The 21697-nt window shown below is 41.9% G+C and overlaps 1 protein-coding gene across 1 annotated transcript; it reads left to right on the top strand.

Annotated features, from left to right (window-relative positions):
• The first annotated feature begins 1627 nt into the window (after nucleotides 1-1627).
• col1a1b (collagen, type I, alpha 1b) lies at nucleotides 1628-20736 on the top strand. Its single transcript, XM_015962790.3, has 51 exons — nucleotides 1628-1916; nucleotides 3527-3721; nucleotides 4166-4206; nucleotides 4336-4371; nucleotides 5220-5312; nucleotides 5735-5803; nucleotides 5904-5948; nucleotides 6082-6135; nucleotides 6325-6378; nucleotides 6501-6554; nucleotides 6638-6691; nucleotides 6781-6834; nucleotides 6917-6961; nucleotides 7075-7128; nucleotides 7253-7297; nucleotides 7458-7511; nucleotides 8290-8388; nucleotides 8477-8521; nucleotides 8606-8704; nucleotides 8798-8851; nucleotides 8947-9054; nucleotides 9173-9226; nucleotides 9319-9417; nucleotides 9519-9572; nucleotides 9877-9975; nucleotides 10141-10194; nucleotides 10297-10350; nucleotides 10465-10518; nucleotides 10623-10676; nucleotides 10765-10809; nucleotides 10895-10993; nucleotides 12356-12463; nucleotides 13905-14012; nucleotides 16209-16262; nucleotides 16417-16470; nucleotides 16557-16664; nucleotides 16774-16827; nucleotides 17380-17433; nucleotides 17539-17700; nucleotides 17778-17885; nucleotides 17973-18080; nucleotides 18173-18226; nucleotides 18360-18467; nucleotides 18569-18622; nucleotides 18702-18809; nucleotides 18895-18948; nucleotides 19033-19140; nucleotides 19216-19495; nucleotides 19577-19764; nucleotides 19853-20095; nucleotides 20186-20736. Exons 1-51 carry the CDS (start codon nucleotides 1835-1837, stop codon nucleotides 20330-20332), a joined length of 4362 nt encoding a protein of 1453 aa, XP_015818276.1. The 5' UTR covers nucleotides 1628-1834; the 3' UTR covers nucleotides 20333-20736.
• Nucleotides 20737-21697: the final 961 nt, after the last annotated feature.

Here is a 21697-nt window from a genome sequence, read left to right as displayed (position 1 = left end):
GCAATTAACAGAGACACATGACTGAACAGAATGGGGAGACAGGACACCTACTAGTTGTCATTGGATGATTAGTGCTTAATAGAAGATCTAAGGGACTTGTTCCAAATATTTTGTTCTGTCCAAAAATGTGTCACAAACTGCTAATGAATAATATGCAGGTTAACCTGCATATGCAGGTTTTATTTATAATGGTCACAACAGTGGACAGGTGCTCAAGCACAGCTGTTGAAGACTTTATTGCATTCGAGCCCCTCCATTTGGATTTCAGCATGTCAAGCCAACATATTTCATGTTCAGAATGCACGCTTTCCACTGAGGTGGACATGTAATAAATTATTTGTAAATAATAAAATGTTACAAAAAATATTTGTTGAAATTTGTTTCATTCACACCTAAAGATGAATGAAAAAAAATGGTAAAGAAAAATCATGGTTGAAGATTTCATAATTCATGCATCAAAGGGATAACTACATCATGGAAGCCATTAAAAATCAAAAGTCAGAAAATAATAGTAAAACAGAAGAAACCAATAGGAAATGTAAAAAAAATAAATAAAGACTAACAGTTTTTTTTTCATTGGCGCAGTGGATAAATTCCTATTTAATACAAAGTCTCTTTCAAAAACAATAATATGAATCCAGAGGAATAAAAGCCCCGCAGATTTCCATGATGACTGAGAGTTTGCACCAACATGAGGCCATGGGCTGATAGAGGACAACTGCAGCTAACATGATGTTTCTGCTGGTTTTTTGGTGATCTTGTGAAACACCCTCTTGGTAGTAACATGTCATTTGCACGGCCTTCTTTGCTGGCAGCTTTGGGGAGGCCATGAAACTCCTTCAGAATAAAAAAAATAGAAACTGCAGAGAGTAAATGAGGTCATATTGGAGCTTTAGTTGTTGAAGCTGCAACGTGTCCACATTACAACCAGACTGCTTTGTGGATCTGCCAGATTTTTTTCTCTTTCCTTCTCCTTCTGTCTCTAACCTGATGGGGCAGCCCTTTGTCAGTTGGAAAAGGTGAATTTAAATGAAGAGATTATATTATACTTAAAAAACAACGAGAGTACAAAGTAATTGAGTTTATTAGATATGTATAGTGAGATTTGTTTTATTAACAGATCCTGATTTCATCCTGTTCTGTCCACATGTTTGATACTGGGAGAATGACTAAGAACATAAAAGAGAAATAAGATAAGAAACAGGAAGTGGATACACTTTTATTACTTGTTTGTAAAATATTAGTTAGTTTAGAAATAACTAAACAGTCACAGATGACCTTCTCCAGCCATTAGTCTCTGTGCGTAAAATACGCACACTGATGCACACATGAAACTGAATCGTTTCTTTTAAAGTCCCTTTCTTTTTTAAGACATAAAATATTTACAGACAACGACTTCCTTAGCTGACTTAATAAAACTCCAGGAGTTGGTAAAGCTCGTGGACTCGGAGTCTCACGTTGGCAAGTCTCAATGAGGATAATCCACACAGCCGACGGTAAAATACGTCTGCGCGCTGCAGCGCCGGTGCGTAAATGGTGGCTCTCCGCATCATCCACGTCTGAGCTGCGACGTGAACTTGTTTAAAGACATCCCCGTTTCTCCCAGATGAAGGAGGGCCAACATGCAGAAGTTATCTGGTGCGCAAGGGACCTCCCCAAACGTTCTCGCCATATAAAAGCCAAGCTAAGCCATTTGTTTAGGCAGTAGGGAGTTTCTGCTAGGGTCTGGATTGGAGTTACACGCAGACCGGACCCTGCCCTGTATGAGTGGTGTCTGAGGAGGAAAAAGAGCATTCCCTTTACCACAAAGAATCTACATGTCTAATATTTAGACATGTTCAGCTTTGTGGATATTCGGTTAGCGCTTTTGCTCTGCGCAACTGTGCTTTTGGCAAGAGGTCAAGGCGAGGATGATAGTAAGTATCACTTTCAAACACTGATTTTGTCTTTTGGGGACTTTGGGACTCTCAGGATGCGGATGGTCCTCAGGGATGCTGCGTAGGCCGCTGGAACCGGCCGTGCTTGGCAGGATGTTTGACACCACCTGAAAGTTTGAGGCGTTTTCGCGGAGTTCTGGAAGCGAATAGGAATTAATAGGCTGGATTTTTTCATATCGTTTTCTCCTCTCACTGGCGTGCAGACACACGCCCAGTCCGTGTGCGTCCTTCTGCTGGAGTGCAAACCCAAAGGGAAACAGCTGCCGTGCCTCTGATGCGCAATAGAAATTAGAAACAAACGTTAATATTTTTTCCGAATGTTCTTTTTTAGTTTCATTCCGCTCTAAGACAAGAGTTTAACACAAACCAGAAAGCATTTTTTTCTGGGTGCCAGAACATAAAACACAGTGATTTCCAATAATGTTGCTTTGGATGAAAGTTAAACGGAAGTATTTACTGGGCTGTTTCAGCTGAAAAAGGACAATGGAAAAATAGCTGCAGGCTGACGTCGACATTGAAAAAGGCTCGTCTAGACGTAAATTAATCACCATCATTTTGAGGGTGCTGGAGGCCTTCTTTTGCAAAGCAAGAGTGCCGCCTTGTGGCTACTTTGAGAACTGCATCCCCAGACAAACCCTCTTCTCTGGCCCACAAACACCTGTGATGTCATCAGACTCTAAAAATGATAATTTTTTGTTTTAAAAGAAACTTTTCTTTTATCCAAGTCAAAATTAGTCACTATTGGTCATACTCATTATATAAGTTGCCAGACCTTTTTCATGACATCAATAAGTTCTCCATTGACCAGACTAATTATTTTCCATGATCCAAAACAAAGGAGTTTTTTTTAAATCTACTTGGAAACTTTTTTTGTTAGTTGAAACATGTAGTCAAAGTTTCCTTCACCAAACTCCGTTTGTGACATGAAGCAGGGCTGCAGCCAGGATGTGGGCCTGGGGGGCACTTACCCAAATCTGGTCCACCATAACTAATTAAAGGAAGCAGTTTAGAGCGTTTGTCATTGGCCATTAAACTGATCACATCAAATAGAGGAATAAAATAGTTTCTTTCCACTCTTTTTTCACATTTATGCATCTTAACAAAATTAGATCATTTTTATCTTTTTGAGGAAATTAAAATAAATCATTTAGACTCAAAAATGTGTAAACGTTGATTATTTTATTATATTCTTAATTAAGAAACACCTTATTAAAGACCTTTAGCAAAGCTTGAAAGGTTTATCATTAGATGTGAAGTAGAAATATACTGAAAATAAGAATTAAATACAGCTAAACATCTAGTTTATTAAGAGTTACACACTGGCCTTCAGACTTCATAATTTCCTCTTAGTGATAACTAAAATTACTCAACAGCCTTTTTGCTTTTCTCCTTAAATTAAACATTTGGTACATTTTCCTACAGTTTAGCAAACAATCGTGTGATTCACAAAAACGTACAACTTTAAAACCGTCGCCAAAGCTTACACAACGGAGTTACATCACCAAACCATTACTTGGATCATTTAGCTGTCATTTAAATGCACTCTTGCCTCCTGTTGACCCTCAAACTCATCACTCCTGTTTTTACAGGCTTATTAACTGAGTGCAAATCAGAGGGACAGGTGTACAATGACAAGGATGTATGGAAACCAGAACCCTGCCAGATCTGCCTGTGTGACAAAGGGTTTGTCTTGTGCGACGAGGTGATCTGCGAAGACACAACCGAGTGTGAAGACCCCTTCATTCCAGATGGAGAGTGCTGCCCTGTCTGCCCTGATGATAATGGTACATACTCCCCAGCAGCTTAGTGCTTCATTAGCCCTGCACCACCCTATACTTCCCACCTCTGACCTTGAGGCCACAAATGGACCTGAGGCCTTCCTGTTTGCTTTTGGACTGCCATGGATTACATTTTGACATCACCGTCATGCTTTCATAAGAGTCTTGCATGGATTTTATCTTTTTTTTGTTTGTTTTGTTTTTGTTTTCTTGGTGAATTTTGACAGTGAGTTTGTCACAGATTTAATCACTTTTATGCTGTTGCAAAGCATTCAGATCACTCTTTTCTCCTGTTTAAGGCTTGTGTTTTAAATAGCCTTTGATATGACGCATTTACTGCTTTCATTGAATTTAACCTTCAGCTGGAAGATTGACATTACCCTTTAAGCCTTCAGGTTTAATAAATCATGTCTGTTAGGTGTTAACCCTTCCTGTCGTATTGATTTTTAGGGCCTCAGTTCCCAGATGACAACACCGACACAGGCTCAGAGGTATTTTACCTTTTTCTTTTTATCTGATGTTGAGAAACAGCTTGAAAGTGAAATCCTGTCAGACTTCAGCTCTTTTTCTGACATGAAGATCTCACAATGACCTAACTCTATTTTGTAATCTGATCTTAGACAGTAAAGGGACCCACTGGCCCCAGAGGAGATCCGGTAGGTTCTGGTTTACTCACAGCTTCATTCATTGTTTTTGGTTTTCTGTAACATCTATGAAAACAAAAAGGTTTTAAAAACCTCGATCTGTAACAATATTTGTAGTATTTACAATCAGTAATTAATTACTGATTAGGAAACATCTTATTTCCAAACTAATATAAAGACGATTCCTCTGGGTTGTTTGGCATTTGTAACACGTTGTTTTATGTAGCTGGTAAATCTCATTAAAACAACATTTTCATTGCTTTGCACCCAATCGTTTAGTTTACATGATTATGTTTTTGCATGAAAGTTCTTGTTTGTGTCAACTAAAAATGTTATAATATCAATGGAAAGAACCTCCAGAAATAGAGTAAGAATACTTTATTGTCATCATGCAAATGCATGACAGGACGCCCCAGGTAGCTCTCAGCTCACAGGCACACATTTCTACAGAATAAGATAAAACAACAGTAAATATTGCTCTCTATTTTAAAAATAATGAGAATAAGGAGATAATAAACCAGACTGAGACACACGTGTGTGGATCCACCTGAATGCTGATAAAACTGCTGGGGTGTAACTTATGATGTTTTGTAATTGGTTAAGAAAGTCAATGAAAGTTGAAAAGTCAAATATTAGAGTGTAAACAACAACAATACGTCTCTAACATCACTTTGAGGTAAGAGATGAAAGCTATGCTTCACCTCTTTTTTGTGAAAGAAACAAAGAATCCTACATTTTAAAATCAGACTTTATTACATCAACATTGACGTCCTATAATGTGTTATGTTCATATTTTCTTCCTAAGTCTAATGAAATATTAGTGGTAAAAGATGATACCTGACAGTGTCTGACTCTTACAGGGTCTTCCTGGTTACCCCGGCAACGATGGAATCCCTGGACAACCTGGCCTCCCCGGCCCTCCCGGTCCTCCTGGCCCCCCTGGCCTTGGCGGAGTGAGTACGCACCCAGGAAGTCACATGACCTGGCTCTGCTTCAAACAGAATTCACTTTACTCAACTCAGCAAAGCAGCGATTCTGTGGCGTGTTTGAGGCTTTAGTTGTGATTTTAGGCCAGAAAAACCTTCATGTATGTTTGTGTTTCAGCACTGAGAGAGCAAACAGCTCCCTGTTCCTCACGTCTCAGTCTGAGAAACACAGACATGTTCATACAGCTGGGTTCCTTTACCTGATAATGAAACGTAAAATAAACAAAACCGTTTGAACTCAATTTGCTTATTTGTATCCTGGTTGAAAACAATAATTTACACAGTTTAACTGAATAACAACAGTCTGAGAATAAATGCATGTGTCAGATGTTTACTTTGATATTTTTGAGCTGGGACATTAACTGAATCCTAATTCTCTCCCATCGCAGAACTTCTCTCCTCAAATGAGCTACGTCGACCACTCAAAGTCCAGCGGCCCCGCTGTTCCTGGCCCAATGGTACAAAGGCTCTCCCACCTCTAAATGTGCAAATATTTTCTAAACATGCTTAAATTCTTGGATTAATTAATGGCTTTTTCGTATCTATCTTCTTCAACAGGGCCCCATGGGTGCCCGTGGTCCCCCTGGACCTGCTGGATACTCTGTAAGTGTTTTTTTTTTATTGTTTACCTGACAGCTCAGATAAATCCATCCATATTGTCCAGATTCTTTTGTTATCACTAAAATGCATTTAAGAAGAGATGGAGATTATTGTTGTTATTTTTATTGTCCACCAGGGTCCTCAGGGAATGCCTGGTCCTGCTGGAGAGCCTGGTGAGCCTGGAGCTACTGTGAGTATAAATGTCATTAATTCCCTAACCATAATCTTAACCTGTTAGAAATAACGTAAAACAGCCTGTGGTCAGCAGTAGACAACACTGTTTGTATCCTAAAGCTGAGCACCTTTCCTCACCCACAGTATCCTGTAAATATCCAGAGGTTTTTTTGAACCAGAGGTTTTGTTATTTATGTGTTTTTAGGGCCCCATGGGTCCTCGTGGTCCAGTTGGTCCTCCTGGAAAGAACGGAGATGATGTAAGTGATGCGTTCTCCGGAAGCATCCTTGGAAGAAGATTTTGTTCTGTCTGCTTTGTTCCCTTTCAGATACAAACTGCTTCTTCCAGTCAGTGATGTTTTGACTTTGTGTGTCTCTAAAGGGTGAACCTGGCAAGGCTGGACGCCCAGGTGAGCGCGGAGCTGCTGGCCCTCAGGTGAGTGATGCCCAGAGATGAGGACAGGGTCAGAAAAATCAAGTTTTTCCAAACCTTTCATATCTTCTTTGTTCCATCTTCAGGGTGCTCGTGGATTCCCTGGAACTCCAGGACTTCCTGGCTTGAAGGGACACAGAGTGAGTTTCAGTCTTCTTTTCTCTGACGCCCCCATGAACACATGCTGGATGCTAACATGGCTAACGCTGGATGCTAATGTTGTCTTCAGGGATTCAGCGGTCTGGATGGAGCCAAGGGAGACGCTGGACCTGCAGGTCCCAAGGTCAGATGGCTAAAAATAAGCCCCATAATGCATTTCTTCTCTTGGGCCATTCCATAGATTACAGCTATGCTTCTGTCTGCAGGGAGAACCCGGCTCCCCTGGTGAGAACGGCATCCCTGGAGCCTTGGTAGGTTTCCTTTACTGATCCACACATGTGGACATCATGTAATTCAATCGATCTGTTGACTCAGCATAAAAGAGCATGACTAACATTTGCTCTTCTTTTATTGACCATTCCAGGGTCTTCGTGGCCTTCCTGGTGAGAGAGGCCGCCCCGGACCTTCTGGCCCTGCTGTAAGCTCTCGACCTAATCACCGAAACACCTTGAAATGCTTAAAAGTCAAAGCTAAATTGCATTTGTGTGTTTATCTGTGTGATTATTATCATCTATATCTGATAAAGCTGTCTTCTCTTGCAGGGTGCTCGTGGTAACGATGGCAACACTGGTCCTGCTGGTCCTCCTGTGAGTATTTTTGATTCTTGCTAATATTATAATTATTATTATGTTAAAATGAAAATGTAATCTGTATTCATCATTTCCTGCATGGAGATCTTTTAATTTAAAATGCATTTTTCTGTCTAGAGCAAAGTTGTTCAATAGCAAAATGTCTCCCAACATTCAGGGACCCACTGGGCCTGCTGGGCCAGCTGGATTCCCAGGCAGTGCTGGTGCTAAGGTAGGGTATTCTTAACATTTACCAACAAAAAGCTGCTGGATTACTGAGTTTATCAAAAACAAAACTGTGTTTTATGACTTTTTTACCTTCATAAGAAGATTGTCTCTGTTAGAACGGATAATGTAGGGTGAACAGGTTATTTTTCCTAACCTGAGGTCTGACTTCCCTTACTGAAATCTAGTAGTCTAGACACACGTTTTGAACTTTTCAGATCAACAATTAGAAAACTCTTAGAGGAGAACATTATATAATTCACACCTGATTGGCTGTCAGCCATCAGGGTGCCATTATCGGTCCTACCAGCCACTAGATGGCGTCAGTCTCATCTGATGCCACATCTTTCCCTGTTTTATTAATCTTTAATTAATCTCCTGCTGCTGCTCACACCTGCCATGCAGACACACCTTCCTGTGTTGAATGGAAATAGAAAAACACGATTGTTGAGTGTTAATTGTTTGTTTCTTATTAATATTTTTCAACTTTTGATTATGCTCTTAATTTTTTGACCATCTGTACATTTATTTATTATATATTTGCACATAAGGCAGCCGCTACCTATGAAACATGTCACTTTTTAAACCAAGCTCAAATAAACTTGGATTAAATCAATTTTCTGGGCTAACTTACTCAACTTTTATTTTATTTTGTTTGCATTGAATCATTTTGTTTATAAGCAGGATTGGGGTTTATTTTATTGCATGTTATATTTTAATCCGTTTCAATTTCACACAACAGCTTAGGTGCAGATTTCTCTAACATGGTTGCTTTCCTCTCTCAGGGTGAGACTGGTCCTGCTGGAGGCCGTGGATCTGAGGGACCCCAGGGAGCCCGTGGTGAGCCTGGTAACCCAGGACCTGCTGGGCCTGCTGGAGCTGCTGTAAGAATATCCTGGTTTATTATGTTGTATAATCACTTTACTTTGCTTTCTTTCTTTATTTTCACCATTTTTGTCTATTTTCCGCCAGGGTGCTCCTGGAGCGGATGGTCAGCCTGGTGCTAAGGGCTCTAATGTAAGTATTTCACTTGTTTAGTTTATTTTTCCTCTTAAACAGTACAACAACTAAGTTGTTACATCCCGTTTCTACGTTCACCAGGGTGCTGCTGGTATTGCTGGTGCATCTGGTTTCCCCGGTGCTCGTGGTCCTGCTGGAGCTCAGGGAGGTGCTGGTGCTCCTGGTCCCAAGGGTAACAATGTGAGTAGTTAGTTTTAACATCAGCATCTCTTGTCTGCTTCTTAATAATTCAGAATAACATCCTGACTGAATCATGTGTTCATCTGCCCACAGGGTGATCCTGGTCCTTCAGGTCCTAAGGGAGAGGCTGGTGCCAAGGGTGAGCCTGTAAGTTTCACACTGAATCAATAGTTCGATACTATTTATTTGTCACTTTGGGGAAATAAGTCATGACATCATTATTTTGTTTGTTTTATTTCCAGGGTCCTGCTGGAATTCAAGGACTTCCTGGTCCCTCTGGTGAGGAGGGAAAGAGAGGACCCCGTGGAGAGCCTGGTGGTGCTGGACCCCGTGGACCCCCCGGAGAGCGTGTACGATACCTAACCTTGATCTTATCATCTCTCTTTAACAAAGAAAACAGCATACAAATAAATGTTTGGAGAAAACAACATGCTTGTCGTTGGTGACCTCCTGTGTGTCTGTTTTCAGGGTGCTCCTGGTGCTCGTGGTTTCCCTGGTGCTGATGGAGGTGCAGGTGGAAAGGTGAGTCATCCATCCAAATCAAAGCAGGGACATCTTTATGAAACTTCTGCTCACAGCAGGTCCTTAGAAAACGTTCTCCTGCTTTCTAACAGGGAGCCCCAGGTGAGCGTGGTGCTACTGGACCCACAGGATCTCAAGGAGCCACTGGCGAGTCTGGAAGCCCTGGTTCTCCTGGCGTTCCCGGATCCAAGGTGAGTTCCATGATAAACAGGATTGTCTGGGACATTTCTGTCTCATGACATACATTTATAGGGTTCATTTTGTTAAATCTCACACTTCCTCTGGTCTTCAGGGTGTGACTGGTAGCCCAGGAAGCCCTGGCCCTGATGGCAAAGTTGGACCTGGTGTAAGTTCTTCTACCTTCTAATAACTCAGCTTGATTTCACATGAAAAATGTATTATTTTCATAATTTCATCAAGATGTACAATGAAACTAAAGCCAGTCTCTTTAGGCAAGAGCGTGTGCAGATAAAGTAAAATCAAACGGAACTAAAAATGTTACCTTCAACCAGAAACTGGAATGAATGCTTCCTGGGAAATTTCAAAGGACATTTTTGTCTATTTGTATTTTTAATAAAGCCAAATATCTCAATTATCATGTGAAATCAGGCTAGTTTTAATTATTTTGTGTTTTTCTCTACAATCTTTAGGGTGCTCCTGGACAAGATGGCCGCCCTGGACCTCCTGGCCCAGCTGGATCCAGAGGTCAGCCTGGTATCATGGGATTCCCCGGTCCCAAGGGAACCGCTGTGAGTAACGACAGTCTCAGGCTGTTATTTTGATCATTCGTACCTCAAACACAGCGGAGCCTGTGATCTTCAGACTTAAGTCAAGTCCTGAGAGCCACTTGTCCTCATGAAACAAAGGCATTTGACCCGGGAACAAAACAAAAACACTTTTTCTGTTTTTGACAGGGTGATAGTGGTAAGCCTGGTGAGAGAGGACCTGCTGGTGCTGCTGGCTCTGTTGTAAGCACTAGCAATATTTGAAATAATAAAAACAACTCTTATAACTGAGAAATGTTCAAACTTCAAACTAACATCCGGATGGGAACCATTTGTTGCTTTCAGGGTGCTCCTGGTAAAGACGGTGATCTTGGTGCTCCTGGACCTTCTGGCCCTGCTGTAAGAGGCTCTCCTCCTTTATCTGATGATCATCAGAGGAAATAAACTGAATGTTTTTGTTCCATCATGGAGAAACTGAATCCCATTAAAGATAAATGTGATGTCTGGGTACAGGGACCTGCTGGAGAGAAGGGAGAACAGGGACCTGCTGGTGCTCCTGGATTCCAGGTGAGTTAAACACAACCACTGTACTGCCTTTTGCTTTATGTCCCACACATTTTAGACACCATTAGTAAAATGTGTTAAAATCTCTACTTGTAACCTTCGTTCAGGGTCTTCCTGGACCACAAGGAGCTACTGGTGAGACTGGAAAGCCTGGTGAGCAGGTATGATTCACAAATAAACTTAGAGCACCCACTCCATAATGAGAAAGTACACAGTTCAGACACAATACTAACTCCTCCTCCTGTTTAGGGTGTTCCCGGTGAAGCTGGACCTCCTGGACCAGCTGGAGCCAGAGTGAGTACCACGTCCACTTCTGAAGCACTCTGGTAAAATCATCTGATGGGGCAGATAACTGACGTGTTTCCTTTGTTTCCTCCAGGGTGACAGAGGTTTCCCTGGTGAGCGCGGTGCTCCTGGCCAAGCTGGTCCAACTGGACCTCGTGGTGCTCCTGGACCTTCTGGTAACGATGGAGCCAAGGTACGGTTAAGAAAAAAGAACAAGTAGATATTAAATCACGTGTCTCAGCCAAGGAAATACTGAAAAAGTCATAAAATTACTAAAAAAAAAGATGTTTTCTAAAGGAAAGAAGCCTGATTTACTCTGATGCTAATAAAGTAAGGATCTGATTCACTCACGACTATTTAACAGTTCAACCGGATGCATGATGGGCCAAAATGGAGTAGAGGTTATGGGGAGGAACATGTAGCACTCGCTTGTTCAGTTACTGCTTTTCAAACAGACAAAATATATTAAATGATATGAAACTAAATTTTGATTCAATGTTTTTAATGTGAAACGGCAGTTTAGTTCGCATTTGAGACATTTGAGCTGGCCTTTTAACATAATCTCAAATGTCATTCTAACAGATAAATGCATCACTTTTATTCTTCTCTCTCTCTTTATATGAATTTAAAAAATCATAAAAATACAGTAAATGGGAAGAAATAATAGTATAGTATAGTATAGTATAGTATAGTATAGTATAGTATAGTATAGTATAGTATCATAGATTTTCCTCCTTTCATCATTTTACCATCAATACATTTCAGATGCAGCCTTGTTTTTCCAGTTTAAATGTAAAATTATAAAGTCATCTATTTATTTATTTATTTGTTTAACTAGGAACAGATGGAATACAGATTAGGACAGGACAAGTTACTAGCATGAAAGCACACTAACAGAATCTGTGTTTTTATCAAAACAAAAAGGACAAATTCTTTTAGTTTAAATCACAGCAGGTTGCTGATTTAGCCTGATTTGTTTTCCTGGGTTTCTGTGATTAAAATAAACCTAAATTCTTTTAGTTTAACTTTGTGAAACGATAAACAAGACACGCAACTGCGGGACAGTAACATCATTAGTTCCATTTCATTACAAATGAAGCGATTATGTCATTGAAAACAAAAACCAGTCTTTTATCAGTCATTCTCACTAAACTCCTGCACCACATCCAGCTATTTATTATAAAAGGAAGGGCAGCTTTATTTATATGTGCTTTCCACAAGCAAGAAAAGGAAAATCAATGTGACGGCACGATTAAAACACGCAAATAAATGCCAAGCAAGTAAAATTCTGATTTAAGAATCATTTAAAGGCAAAGTAAAGGGTGGGCAGTTACAGTGCAGAGGGTGCAGCATAAGAAAAGTGACTAAACACAGTTTCATTAGTTATGTTCAGTTGATTAATGTATAAAAAAATATTTTCTTTACTTCACTTAAAGATATTCCCTGTAAGTGAGTGCAGTGTGTTGACCTGTGGAATAGAAAGTTCATTGATGTTCCACATCCAGATTAGTCCCTGCGTGGATCACTTGACCAAGTGTGTTTTGTGTTTTTGCAGGGAGAGCCTGGTGCCGCTGGTGCCCCTGGTGGTGTTGGACCAGCTGGTATGCAGGGGATGCCCGGTGAGCGTGGAGCTGGTGGTCTGCCAGGCGCCAAGGGTGAAAGAGTGAGTGTCATAACCTCAAGGGTGGCGTCAGTTGTTGTTAGAATTATTACATTCTATTTCCATCTCTTCATCAGAGGGTTACTATTTATTTTACATGGGTTCATCCGCTATAACCAGTGTCCTATAATAAACACCAACACATGGTCTTCACGCTGACAGCATTCAGTTACACAAAACACATCTTGATAATGTTTTGTCAGATTAAAGATGTTTGGTTTTTTGTGACCTTTGAAAAAGTTGGTGCTTAAATTCTAAGAAAATTATAAGCATTTAAAAATACGACATGATGTTATCCAACCAGCTGCACAGTGGCGCAGAGGCTAGCGCTGTAATTTGCAGCAAGAAGGTCCTGGGTTCAAATTCCAGCCTGGGGTCTTTCTGCATGGAGTTTGCATGCTCTCCCTGTGCATGCATGGGTTCTCTCCGGGCACTCCGGCTTCCTCCCACAGTCCAAAATCCTGACTGTCAGGTTGATTGGTCTCTCTAAATTGTCCTCAGGTGTGTGTGTGTGTGTGCTTGTTTTTTTTGTCCTGTGTGTCCCTATGTTGCCCTGTGATGGACTGGCAACCTGTCCAGGGTGTATCCCGCCTACTTACTCAGAGATTGCTGGAGACAGGCACCAGCCCCCGCGACCCTGAATGGACAAGCGGGTATAGACAGTGGCTGGATGGATGTTATTCAAACCATTGTTGGGTTTCTTTTGTGAGGATGTACGTTCTCTTTTGACTTTGCTCTATTTCAGGCATATCCAAAGTGTGGCCTGGCAGCCATTTGTGTCCCTCAGAGGGATTTTGCTGGTTGTTGGTGTAGATTGATGCTTTTAACATTTTTATGTTCGCATTTAGCAGTACAGACTCAAATACATATACTCACAGAATAAATTTTGAATGTTTTGAATAAAAGAAAAAAAAAGTCAATTTTAGTGGCCGGTGAGAACTTTAACTTGATGATTTTGACCCTCATCTTGAAAAGTTTGGACACCCTGCTCGACGTCCCTGACTTTAGATGTGACCCTGATTGTAGCTGTCTGAAGTAGGCAAGCATTGCTAAAATAATGAATATTTAAAATATACGTAACAGTATTACAACCCCAGTAATCTTACTATTTTACCAACTCACCTTTTAAGCAAAGGGAGAAATCTTCAAATTTCATCTGGTTAGTGGAGACACCTAACCCACCTTGTCTGCTGGTGGTGGTCGGCGGGACTGGTGGCCCCAGTGTTCAGCAGGCCTTGCCTCTGTCAGTGCGCCCCAGGGCCCCCACCAGCGTGCGAATGTGTGTGTGAATCTGTGTGTGACTGTGTGAATGACTGATTGTGTTGTGGAGCACCTTGGTGGGTTGTAGCACCCTAAGAAGATGCTATACAAATACAGGCCATCACCTCATAGCAGCCAGATGTGATCTCATCATTAACATTTTTTACAATTTCTTTGTGTTTAGGGAGATGGTGGTCCGAAGGGAGCTGATGGCGCCGCCGGCAAAGATGGCCTTCGTGGTATGAGTGGTCCTATTGGAGTTCCTGGACCTTCTGGTGCTCAGGGTGAGAAGGTAAGTTCTGGAGGCTGTTATCATTCAAACAGGTTCATGACTTCACCAGACTGAGTCTGTGTAACATTTTTTTTTATCAGAATACAGTAAAAAAAACTAACAATATTTGGCCTTTAACCCTTTAACTGGCTGGTCATTCACTTGGTTAAGCACTTATTGGTCCCTTTGTCCAGTTGACGCTTGATCTGAACTTAAGTTAAAAAAAATACCCCCCCCCCCCACCACCACCACACACACACACACAAAGAAAAAAATATGCAAACCAACAAAATCGAGAACTACAATATTTTGTTGCTCAACATTCTTACCTTACAATATGATAACCTTAAGGGTAATGTCAGTAACACATTACATTATTCTTTTCAAACGTTACAGTATACACCTCATCACACCAAATGAATACAAAGTGACAAAACAAATCACTTTTGTCTGGAAGAGGACGTTTGCGCACTTTTCAACTACAGATGAGTGCAACTATCCATTAATTTGGGCCATTACTTGAGCTGAAATTGACATCTATTAGGTGTGGAACACTGAAAACCCATTTTTAATCATTATTACTGATTTTAATCAGTCACTTTGAGTTTTTCATGCAGGCTGAACATGAACATAGTCTCTCACACCAGTGTCTCCCAACCCTGGTCCTCAGGACTCACTGTCCTGCATGTTTTCCTTGTTGCCTGACTTATATGAATGAGTGATTAACAGGTTTCCGCAGCACTTGATGCCCTCCTGAGGAAGCAATGTAAATTTGTAAAATCAGGTGTGCTGAAGCAGAGACATGAAGAACATGCAGGAGGTAGGTGTAGGACCAGGGTTGGGAAACCTGTCACATTGCCACTTAACATTCATGGTGGATGTCAAGTTCCTTGTGTAGAGCACAATCCCCACTTGAAAGGGAATAATTAATCTGGAGAATAATTCACCAGACTTCACTCAACACTCTACAACTTCTCTTTCTCTGCTTCTTTTATTTATCCTTTTCAGGGCATTTTACAGAACACCAGAACATGAGTTTCTTTTCTTTGAGTGAATTAAAGTGTCAAACTTTATTCAATAAAGTTGTTGAAAGCAGGTGAAAACCTAGACACATACAAAAATATATTCTTAGAAATCCACTCATTTTTACAGGTTTGATATCAACCAGTGCATAATTAAACCATTAAAGAGTAATTTAATTTATAATGTAAAAGATTTAAGTGCGAACAAACACCAAACTAGTTATCCAATTATCTAATAAACACTGCATGTCGCGCGCTGTAATCTGCGGCACCACGCCTGAGCTGTGCCGTGCAAAACTCTCTGATCGTGATTACAGTTCACCCGTTTCAGAATGGCGTCTTACCGGCTGCCTCTCCAGAGTTTTAGACACCTTTCTCGCTTTAGCGAGTCCATGGAGGGTCGTAGAATCTGTCCTCCTCTTCACAACCCTCTGCCTCTCACCTGACGTGCTGCATGAAAACATCCTGGCACGCCCACTCTCACGGGATAATCAATACTGCGCCATTTTCTCACCCATTTTTGTGTTTACCTTATTTTTTTCTGCATTTTGTTACACACACACACACACACACACACACACACACACACACACACACACACACACACACACACACACACACACACACACACACACACACACATTGCTCTTTAGACTTTTTTTCTTCTTATTTTCCTCATTTCAAAATTAAATATACACAAAAATCACCACCTTGACTTCACAGTGGACGGTTTCATGTTAGAAGCTAACCGTTAGCATTAGCAACTCCACCACACGGCAGAACCCCTCCCTTTTTTTGATATTTGTTGACATCAATGTTGCAGATCAGTGGTAGAGGTGCATTACTGTTATCCAATCCAAGGAGAGATATCTCTAGAATGTAAATAAGACTCCAGATCCTGTCATCTGATGCTCAGCTGTGACGTGGCCCACATCTAAATCCTGGAAATGGTGCACATTTTTTACTCCTCGAGTACGACTTACAAGGCCTTCATTCCTGCTAGAGACTGCTGCAAATGCATTCATCAAACAAGCTTTCCACACCTTTAAATTAGCTTCTCAGGGTTTTATTTTACTGTTTCCATTTTGTCTTCATACAATTTTTACTTTTACATGAAACTAATTTTAAACTAGAAAAGCTCTCTTTTTTATGGCAGATGAACTTGTGCACTGACTTGTTTTCTCCCCCTGGCCAGGGTGAAGCTGGTCCTGCTGGAATCGCTGGGCCCACTGGTCCTCGTGGAGCCCCAGTAAGTTATCACCCACACTAGAGACCAGATTACAATCCAGAAAACCATTTTATTGTTCATCAAGAAATAAAATGGAAGATTCAACTTTCAGTGTTTCATCATGAACACTAAATGTCACGGCTTGTTGAAATGACCCTACTCTTTACCCCAACAGGGTGAGCGTGGAGAAACTGGACCTGCTGGACCTGCTGGTTTTGCTGGGCCCCCTGTATGTAATCAGAACTGTAAACAATGATTGAAGATTAGAAGATTATGGATTAGAACTTAGTTTTATTTCTTGTTGTCTACTTTAAGGGTGCTGATGGTCAGCCTGGTGCCAAGGGAGAGTCTGGAGATTCTGGACCCAAGGGAGATGCTGGTCCTCCTGGACCTGCTGGACCTGTTGGAGCTCCTGGTCCTCAGGTTGGTTTGTTGTTCCAGATAAATAACATGTACCTCACAGAGAAAAGGGATAAAATGAAACTATAGTTACTGTTGAACTGACCTGAACTTTAAATGTTTTCGTGGACAGGGACCTGCTGGTCCTACTGGAGCCAAGGGAGCTCGTGGTGGTGTTGGAGCACCTGTGAGTAACAGCTTGAGATTATTTCATATCATAAGAAAAGAAGTGAAACAAATATGTGGTGATAAACATTTTGCTGACGCAACAGACAAGAATCCCAGTTTGTTTTCTGTTTTGTTTGTGTAAATGATGAGATGATGATGTATCCCCCCCCCCCCCCCCCCCCTTCATTTTTTGGTTTGGTAACTCTTTACAATAAGGATCCCTTTATTAATGTTGCTTAGTATATTTTTAAGCATTAATAAATTATTAAATAAAGTGTTAACAACTGCTTAACTATGTAATGCACACAGATCCCATCCAACCCTTAATAGTTATCATTGTTTAGAACATTAATAAAAGGACCCCTTGCTTATTAATGCCTAATAAAGGGACCCTCATTGTAAGGCGTTACTTATTTTTCCAAACAAATGAAAAATTTAAAAAGTTTATTTAAGATATTGAGAACTCACACAGGCAAACAATACTTTAGTAAATGCTTTAAAAGCAACATTTGTCACATTTCTGCACCTTCCCGTGATGCACTTTAATGATTTTATTTTTCATCCTTTTTAGGGTGCTACTGGTTTCCCTGGAGCCACTGGCAGAGTTGGACCCCCTGGTCCTTCTGTGAGTGTCATAATAGCCACATCCATTACATGAGGACAGAGGGACCTGTGGGCTGTCTTGACCTCTGAGCTGTTTTCTTATTGTGAGTTTTTTTGATGCTGTCAGGGAGCTGCTGGACCACCTGGACCCGCCGGACCCGTTGGAAAGGATGGACCTAGAGGAAACCGTGGTGAGACTGGTCCTGCTGGTCGCCCTGGTGAGGCTGGTGCTGCTGGAGCCCCTGGACCTGCTGGTGAGAAGGGATCCCCTGGCTCTGATGGAGCCCCTGTAAGTGTTCAGTAAAACATTATTTTGTGAAAAATTATTTTAATGGTATAAACTGACCACTGTGTATCTTTGCGCAGGGTGCCCCAGGTATCCCTGGACCCCAAGGTATTGCTGGACAGCGTGGTATTGTAGGTCTCCCTGGACAGCGTGGAGAGCGTGGTCACTCTGGTCTTGCTGGAGGAGCTGTGAGTATTCTCTGAGATGTGTTTTCTAATTCCTTCTCAGAGCTTTTACCTTCATCCAGAGAACCAAACTATCTTGTTTTTCTGCAGGGCGAGCCTGGAAAGCAGGGTCCTTCTGGCCCCGTTGGTGAGCGTGGACCCCCTGGACCTGCTGGACCCCCTGGCCTGTCTGGTGCTCCTGGAGAGGCTGGTCGTGAGGTATCTGTTTCAGTTAGCTCATTGTAAGCCTAGCTCAACCATTCAGTGAGTCTTTACTGTGATGACTGACTATTTTCACTGCACCTCCACAGGGATCTCCTGGTCATGAGGGTGCCCCTGGTCGTGATGGAGCTCCTGGACCCAAGGTAATCCTTTATTACAGAACTGGTTTCATATTTGGACTGAAAAAAAAAGTCAAAATGTAAAAGTCTCTTTCAGATGTTTCCAAAATTTGAGTTAGCTGTTTGGTACTGTCTCACTGGCTGTGTGCTTCTGTAGGGAGACCGTGGTGAGAGTGGCATGGCTGGACCCCCTGGACCTCCTGGTGCACCTGGTGCCCCCGGAGCCGTTGGCCCCTCTGGCAAGACTGGTGACCGTGGAGAGTCTGTGAGTCTCTTTTTGCTATGTACCTTCATCCAGTTTGGATAAAAATGATCCAATTTTATTTTGTAGATCTTTGTACCTTAACTTCTCTCTCTCTCCTTTAGGGTCCTGCTGGTCCTGCTGGTCCTGCTGGCATCGCTGGACCCCGTGGTCCAGCTGTACGTTCATTAATCCATAAAAACATCTCAGATGTTGTGTTTTGTGTAAACAAGTGACAGCACTTTTGTGTTTATTCAGGGTCCTGCTGGAGGTAAGGGAGACAGAGGAGAGACAGGTGAGGCTGGAGAGAGAGGCCACAAGGGACACAGAGGACTCAGTGGTCAGCCTGGTCTGCCTGGACCATCTGTGAGTCACCATGAAAACTTCGACAGATCTTACAACTGGTAGACAGTATCTTATAGTATTTGATGTTTGAATCTTCTGCCTGTAGGGACCTGCTGGAGAGAGAGGACCCGCTGGTGCTTCCGGACCAGCCGGACCAAGAGTAAGTACAACTATTGACAACATTACACATGAGTCAAACCTATCTAACTCAAAATTAACCAGTTAGTTGCTTTTTGCTTCTTAGGGACCATCTGGAAGCAACGGTTCCCCTGGTAAAGATGGTGTTAATGGAATGCCTGGACCCATTGGACCCCCTGGACCTCGTGGTCGCAATGGAGAGATGGGACCCGCTGTAGGTTACTCTCCTGAAACAACTCAACAGTTACAGTAGGTGTACAATATTTAAACTTGTGTTGTTCCAACACAGGGACCTCCTGGACCTCCCGGACCCGCTGGAGCTCCTGGTGCTCCCGGTGGTGGATTTGACTTCGTCAGCCCACCCTTGCAGGAGAAGGCTCCCGATCCTCTCCGTGGGGGTTACCGCGCTGATGATCCCAACATGATGCAAAATCGTGACATGGAGGTTGACACCACTCTGAAGACCTTGACTCAGAAGGTCGAGAAGATCCGCAGCCCTGATGGTTCAGAGAAGAGCCCCGCCCGCACATGCCGAGACCTGAAGATGTGCCACCCTGAGTGGAAGAGCGGTGAGTGTAGATTTGGTAGCATTTGTAGCCTGAGTGAGGGGTGAACTCTTTCTGAAACCCTTCAATGTTCCTTCGTTGCAGGCATGTACTGGGTTGATCCCAACCAGGGCTCTCCTCTGGACGCCATCAAGGTCCACTGCAACATGGAGACTGGTGAGACTTGCATCTACCCCAGCGAGTCCATCCCCATGAAGAACTGGTACCTCAGCAAGAACATCAGAGAGAAGAAGCACGTCTGGTTCAGCGAGTCCATGACTGGCGGATTCCAGGTGAGAGGGCAGTCTGAAAAACCTTAAACGCTACCAAAGTTGTACGAGGAAGAAATAACAACATGCTGTGTTTCCTTCCACCATGCAGTTACATTATGGCAGCAGCGAATCTGATCCCGAGGATGTCAGCATCCAGATTTCCTTCATGCGCCTGATGTCCAACCAGGCCTCACAGAACGTTACATATCACTGCAAGAACAGCATTGCCTACATGGATTCTGCAACCGGCAACCTGAAGAAGGCCCTGCTTCTTCAGGGCTCCAACGATGTCGAGATCAGAGCTGAGGGCAACAGCCGCTTCACATACAGTGTCAGCGAGGATGGCTGCACGGTACGTCTGCTCTTTGAATGTGTCTATGTACATTTCTAATTAGTTATATTTATAAAGGAATCTGATGAGTTTTTCTGTTTGTGTCTCTAGTCACACACTGGCACATGGGGCAAGACAGTCATCGACTACAAGACAACAAAAACATCCCGACTGCCCATCATTGACATTGCTCCTATGGATGTTGGTGCACCTGATCAGGAATTTGGCGTCGAAGTTGGCCCTGTTTGCTTCTTGTAAAAATGAAAGAAACATGGACATGACGTTGTTGTTTTTTTCTAGCAGTCATCTCTAAATCCTCTTTTTTCTATGCAAATCAAAACTCATTTGGCTGCCATTGGTCCACATGCTTAAAACCACTCTACGGAAGACAGGTGTTTGTGTTTTTTCCAATCGTGAGACGTTTTTGGGACTGCTACTTTAACCAAACCACAAGGACACTTTAAAAAGAATATTTTGTTTCCACTGGCAACAAGAAAATAATGTATACTTGTTCAAATTAATTCCCATGGATATTGCAACAAAAAAAGAAAGAAAATCAATGAAACAGGTGACTTTTGCCCATTTCAACCACTGCAGAAGGACATTGAAAACAACAAGTGATATGTACCATTTTTCTGGTGTTAAATAAATTGTAAAAAGTGTGAAGTGTCTTGTTGATCTAAATTTATTAAAGACAAAAAAATAACACCTGAACTTTGGTCAAACCCAAAAAAACCAATAATAACACAGCAAACAAACACGACTAGGGAGCTCAACTTCATTGCAATATAGATGGCTACCTCATCGTCACCCCCGGTCTCTTGAAAGAAAACATTTGCGGTACGCAAAAGGTTTTTTGGAGGGGAATTACAAAAGTTTAAAGGTGCTATTTCCAATTCAATGAGGTCCAGTTATCAGTATTTGATGGTCAACCCTCTCATGCTGTAATTCATGCCTCTCATGCCTGCAGAACTTTGGTGCTACTAAATTGACTCATTGTCGTGATGTCTATGCAGTGCAATTGTTTTCTTCTCAAGTGATGGTTCTGATAAAAGGTGATTGCTGCAGATGTAATGCATACCATCGTGTCTTTGTAGATACAAGCGCCCTACTCCAGAAGCCCACATGTTCATTGTTGACCCTTTTGCCCCTTTTGGAAAACTCCCAACAGAAAAAAGAAGCACACATCTCCCAGTTGTTTATGTTGTTTGTTGTTGTCTTTTCGCTAAATGTTTCTTAAAATACAAAAAAAAAATTGAAGCAGACCAACTTTCATGGTTTAAAAGAGAGATTCTGTACTTATTTTGTACATGTATAATAAATCAAGATGTTTTTAATTATTTTGGGTGCTGAAATAAAGCATGTGAAGTGGTCTACTCAGTGGCAGAGTTTTCACTGATCTGTTTGACAACTGTTTTGGGTTTCACCGGCTGGAAATGTGTGTGTGTGTGTGTGTCACTTAGGCAGCAAGGCTGTTGGCAACAATAAATGTTCATAAGTTTGCAAAACAGTTGCTTTGAATACAGTTGTGTTAAGCAGCAGTGAAAACGAGGCCCATCGTTACGATTCTAGATTATTTTATCATTTTATTCATGCAAGACTGATTCAAGATGTTCAATGACA

The sequence above is a fragment of the Nothobranchius furzeri genome, chromosome 16 (assembly GCF_043380555.1).
Source record: "Nothobranchius furzeri strain GRZ-AD chromosome 16, NfurGRZ-RIMD1, whole genome shotgun sequence".
NCBI classification, from domain to species: domain Eukaryota; kingdom Metazoa; phylum Chordata; class Actinopteri; order Cyprinodontiformes; family Nothobranchiidae; genus Nothobranchius; species Nothobranchius furzeri.
Note: the sequence above shows the minus strand (reverse complement) of the source record. Positions and strands in the feature narration are given on the sequence as shown.

What these genes read in the sequence shown, in the direction of transcription:
- col1a1b (XM_015962790.3), top strand. Translation starts at nt 1,835, where the DNA reads ATGTTCAGCTTTGTGGATATTCGGTTAGCGCTTTTGCTCTGCGCAACT. An exon ending in CTGGTCCTCGTGGAGCCCCA is followed by an intron (nt 16,263 to 16,416) that starts GTAAGTTATCAC and finishes TTACCCCAACAG; the next exon opens with GGTGAGCGTGGAGAAACTGG. An exon ending in CTGGCTCTGATGGAGCCCCT is followed by an intron (nt 17,701 to 17,777) that starts GTAAGTGTTCAG and finishes ATCTTTGCGCAG; the next exon opens with GGTGCCCCAGGTATCCCTGG.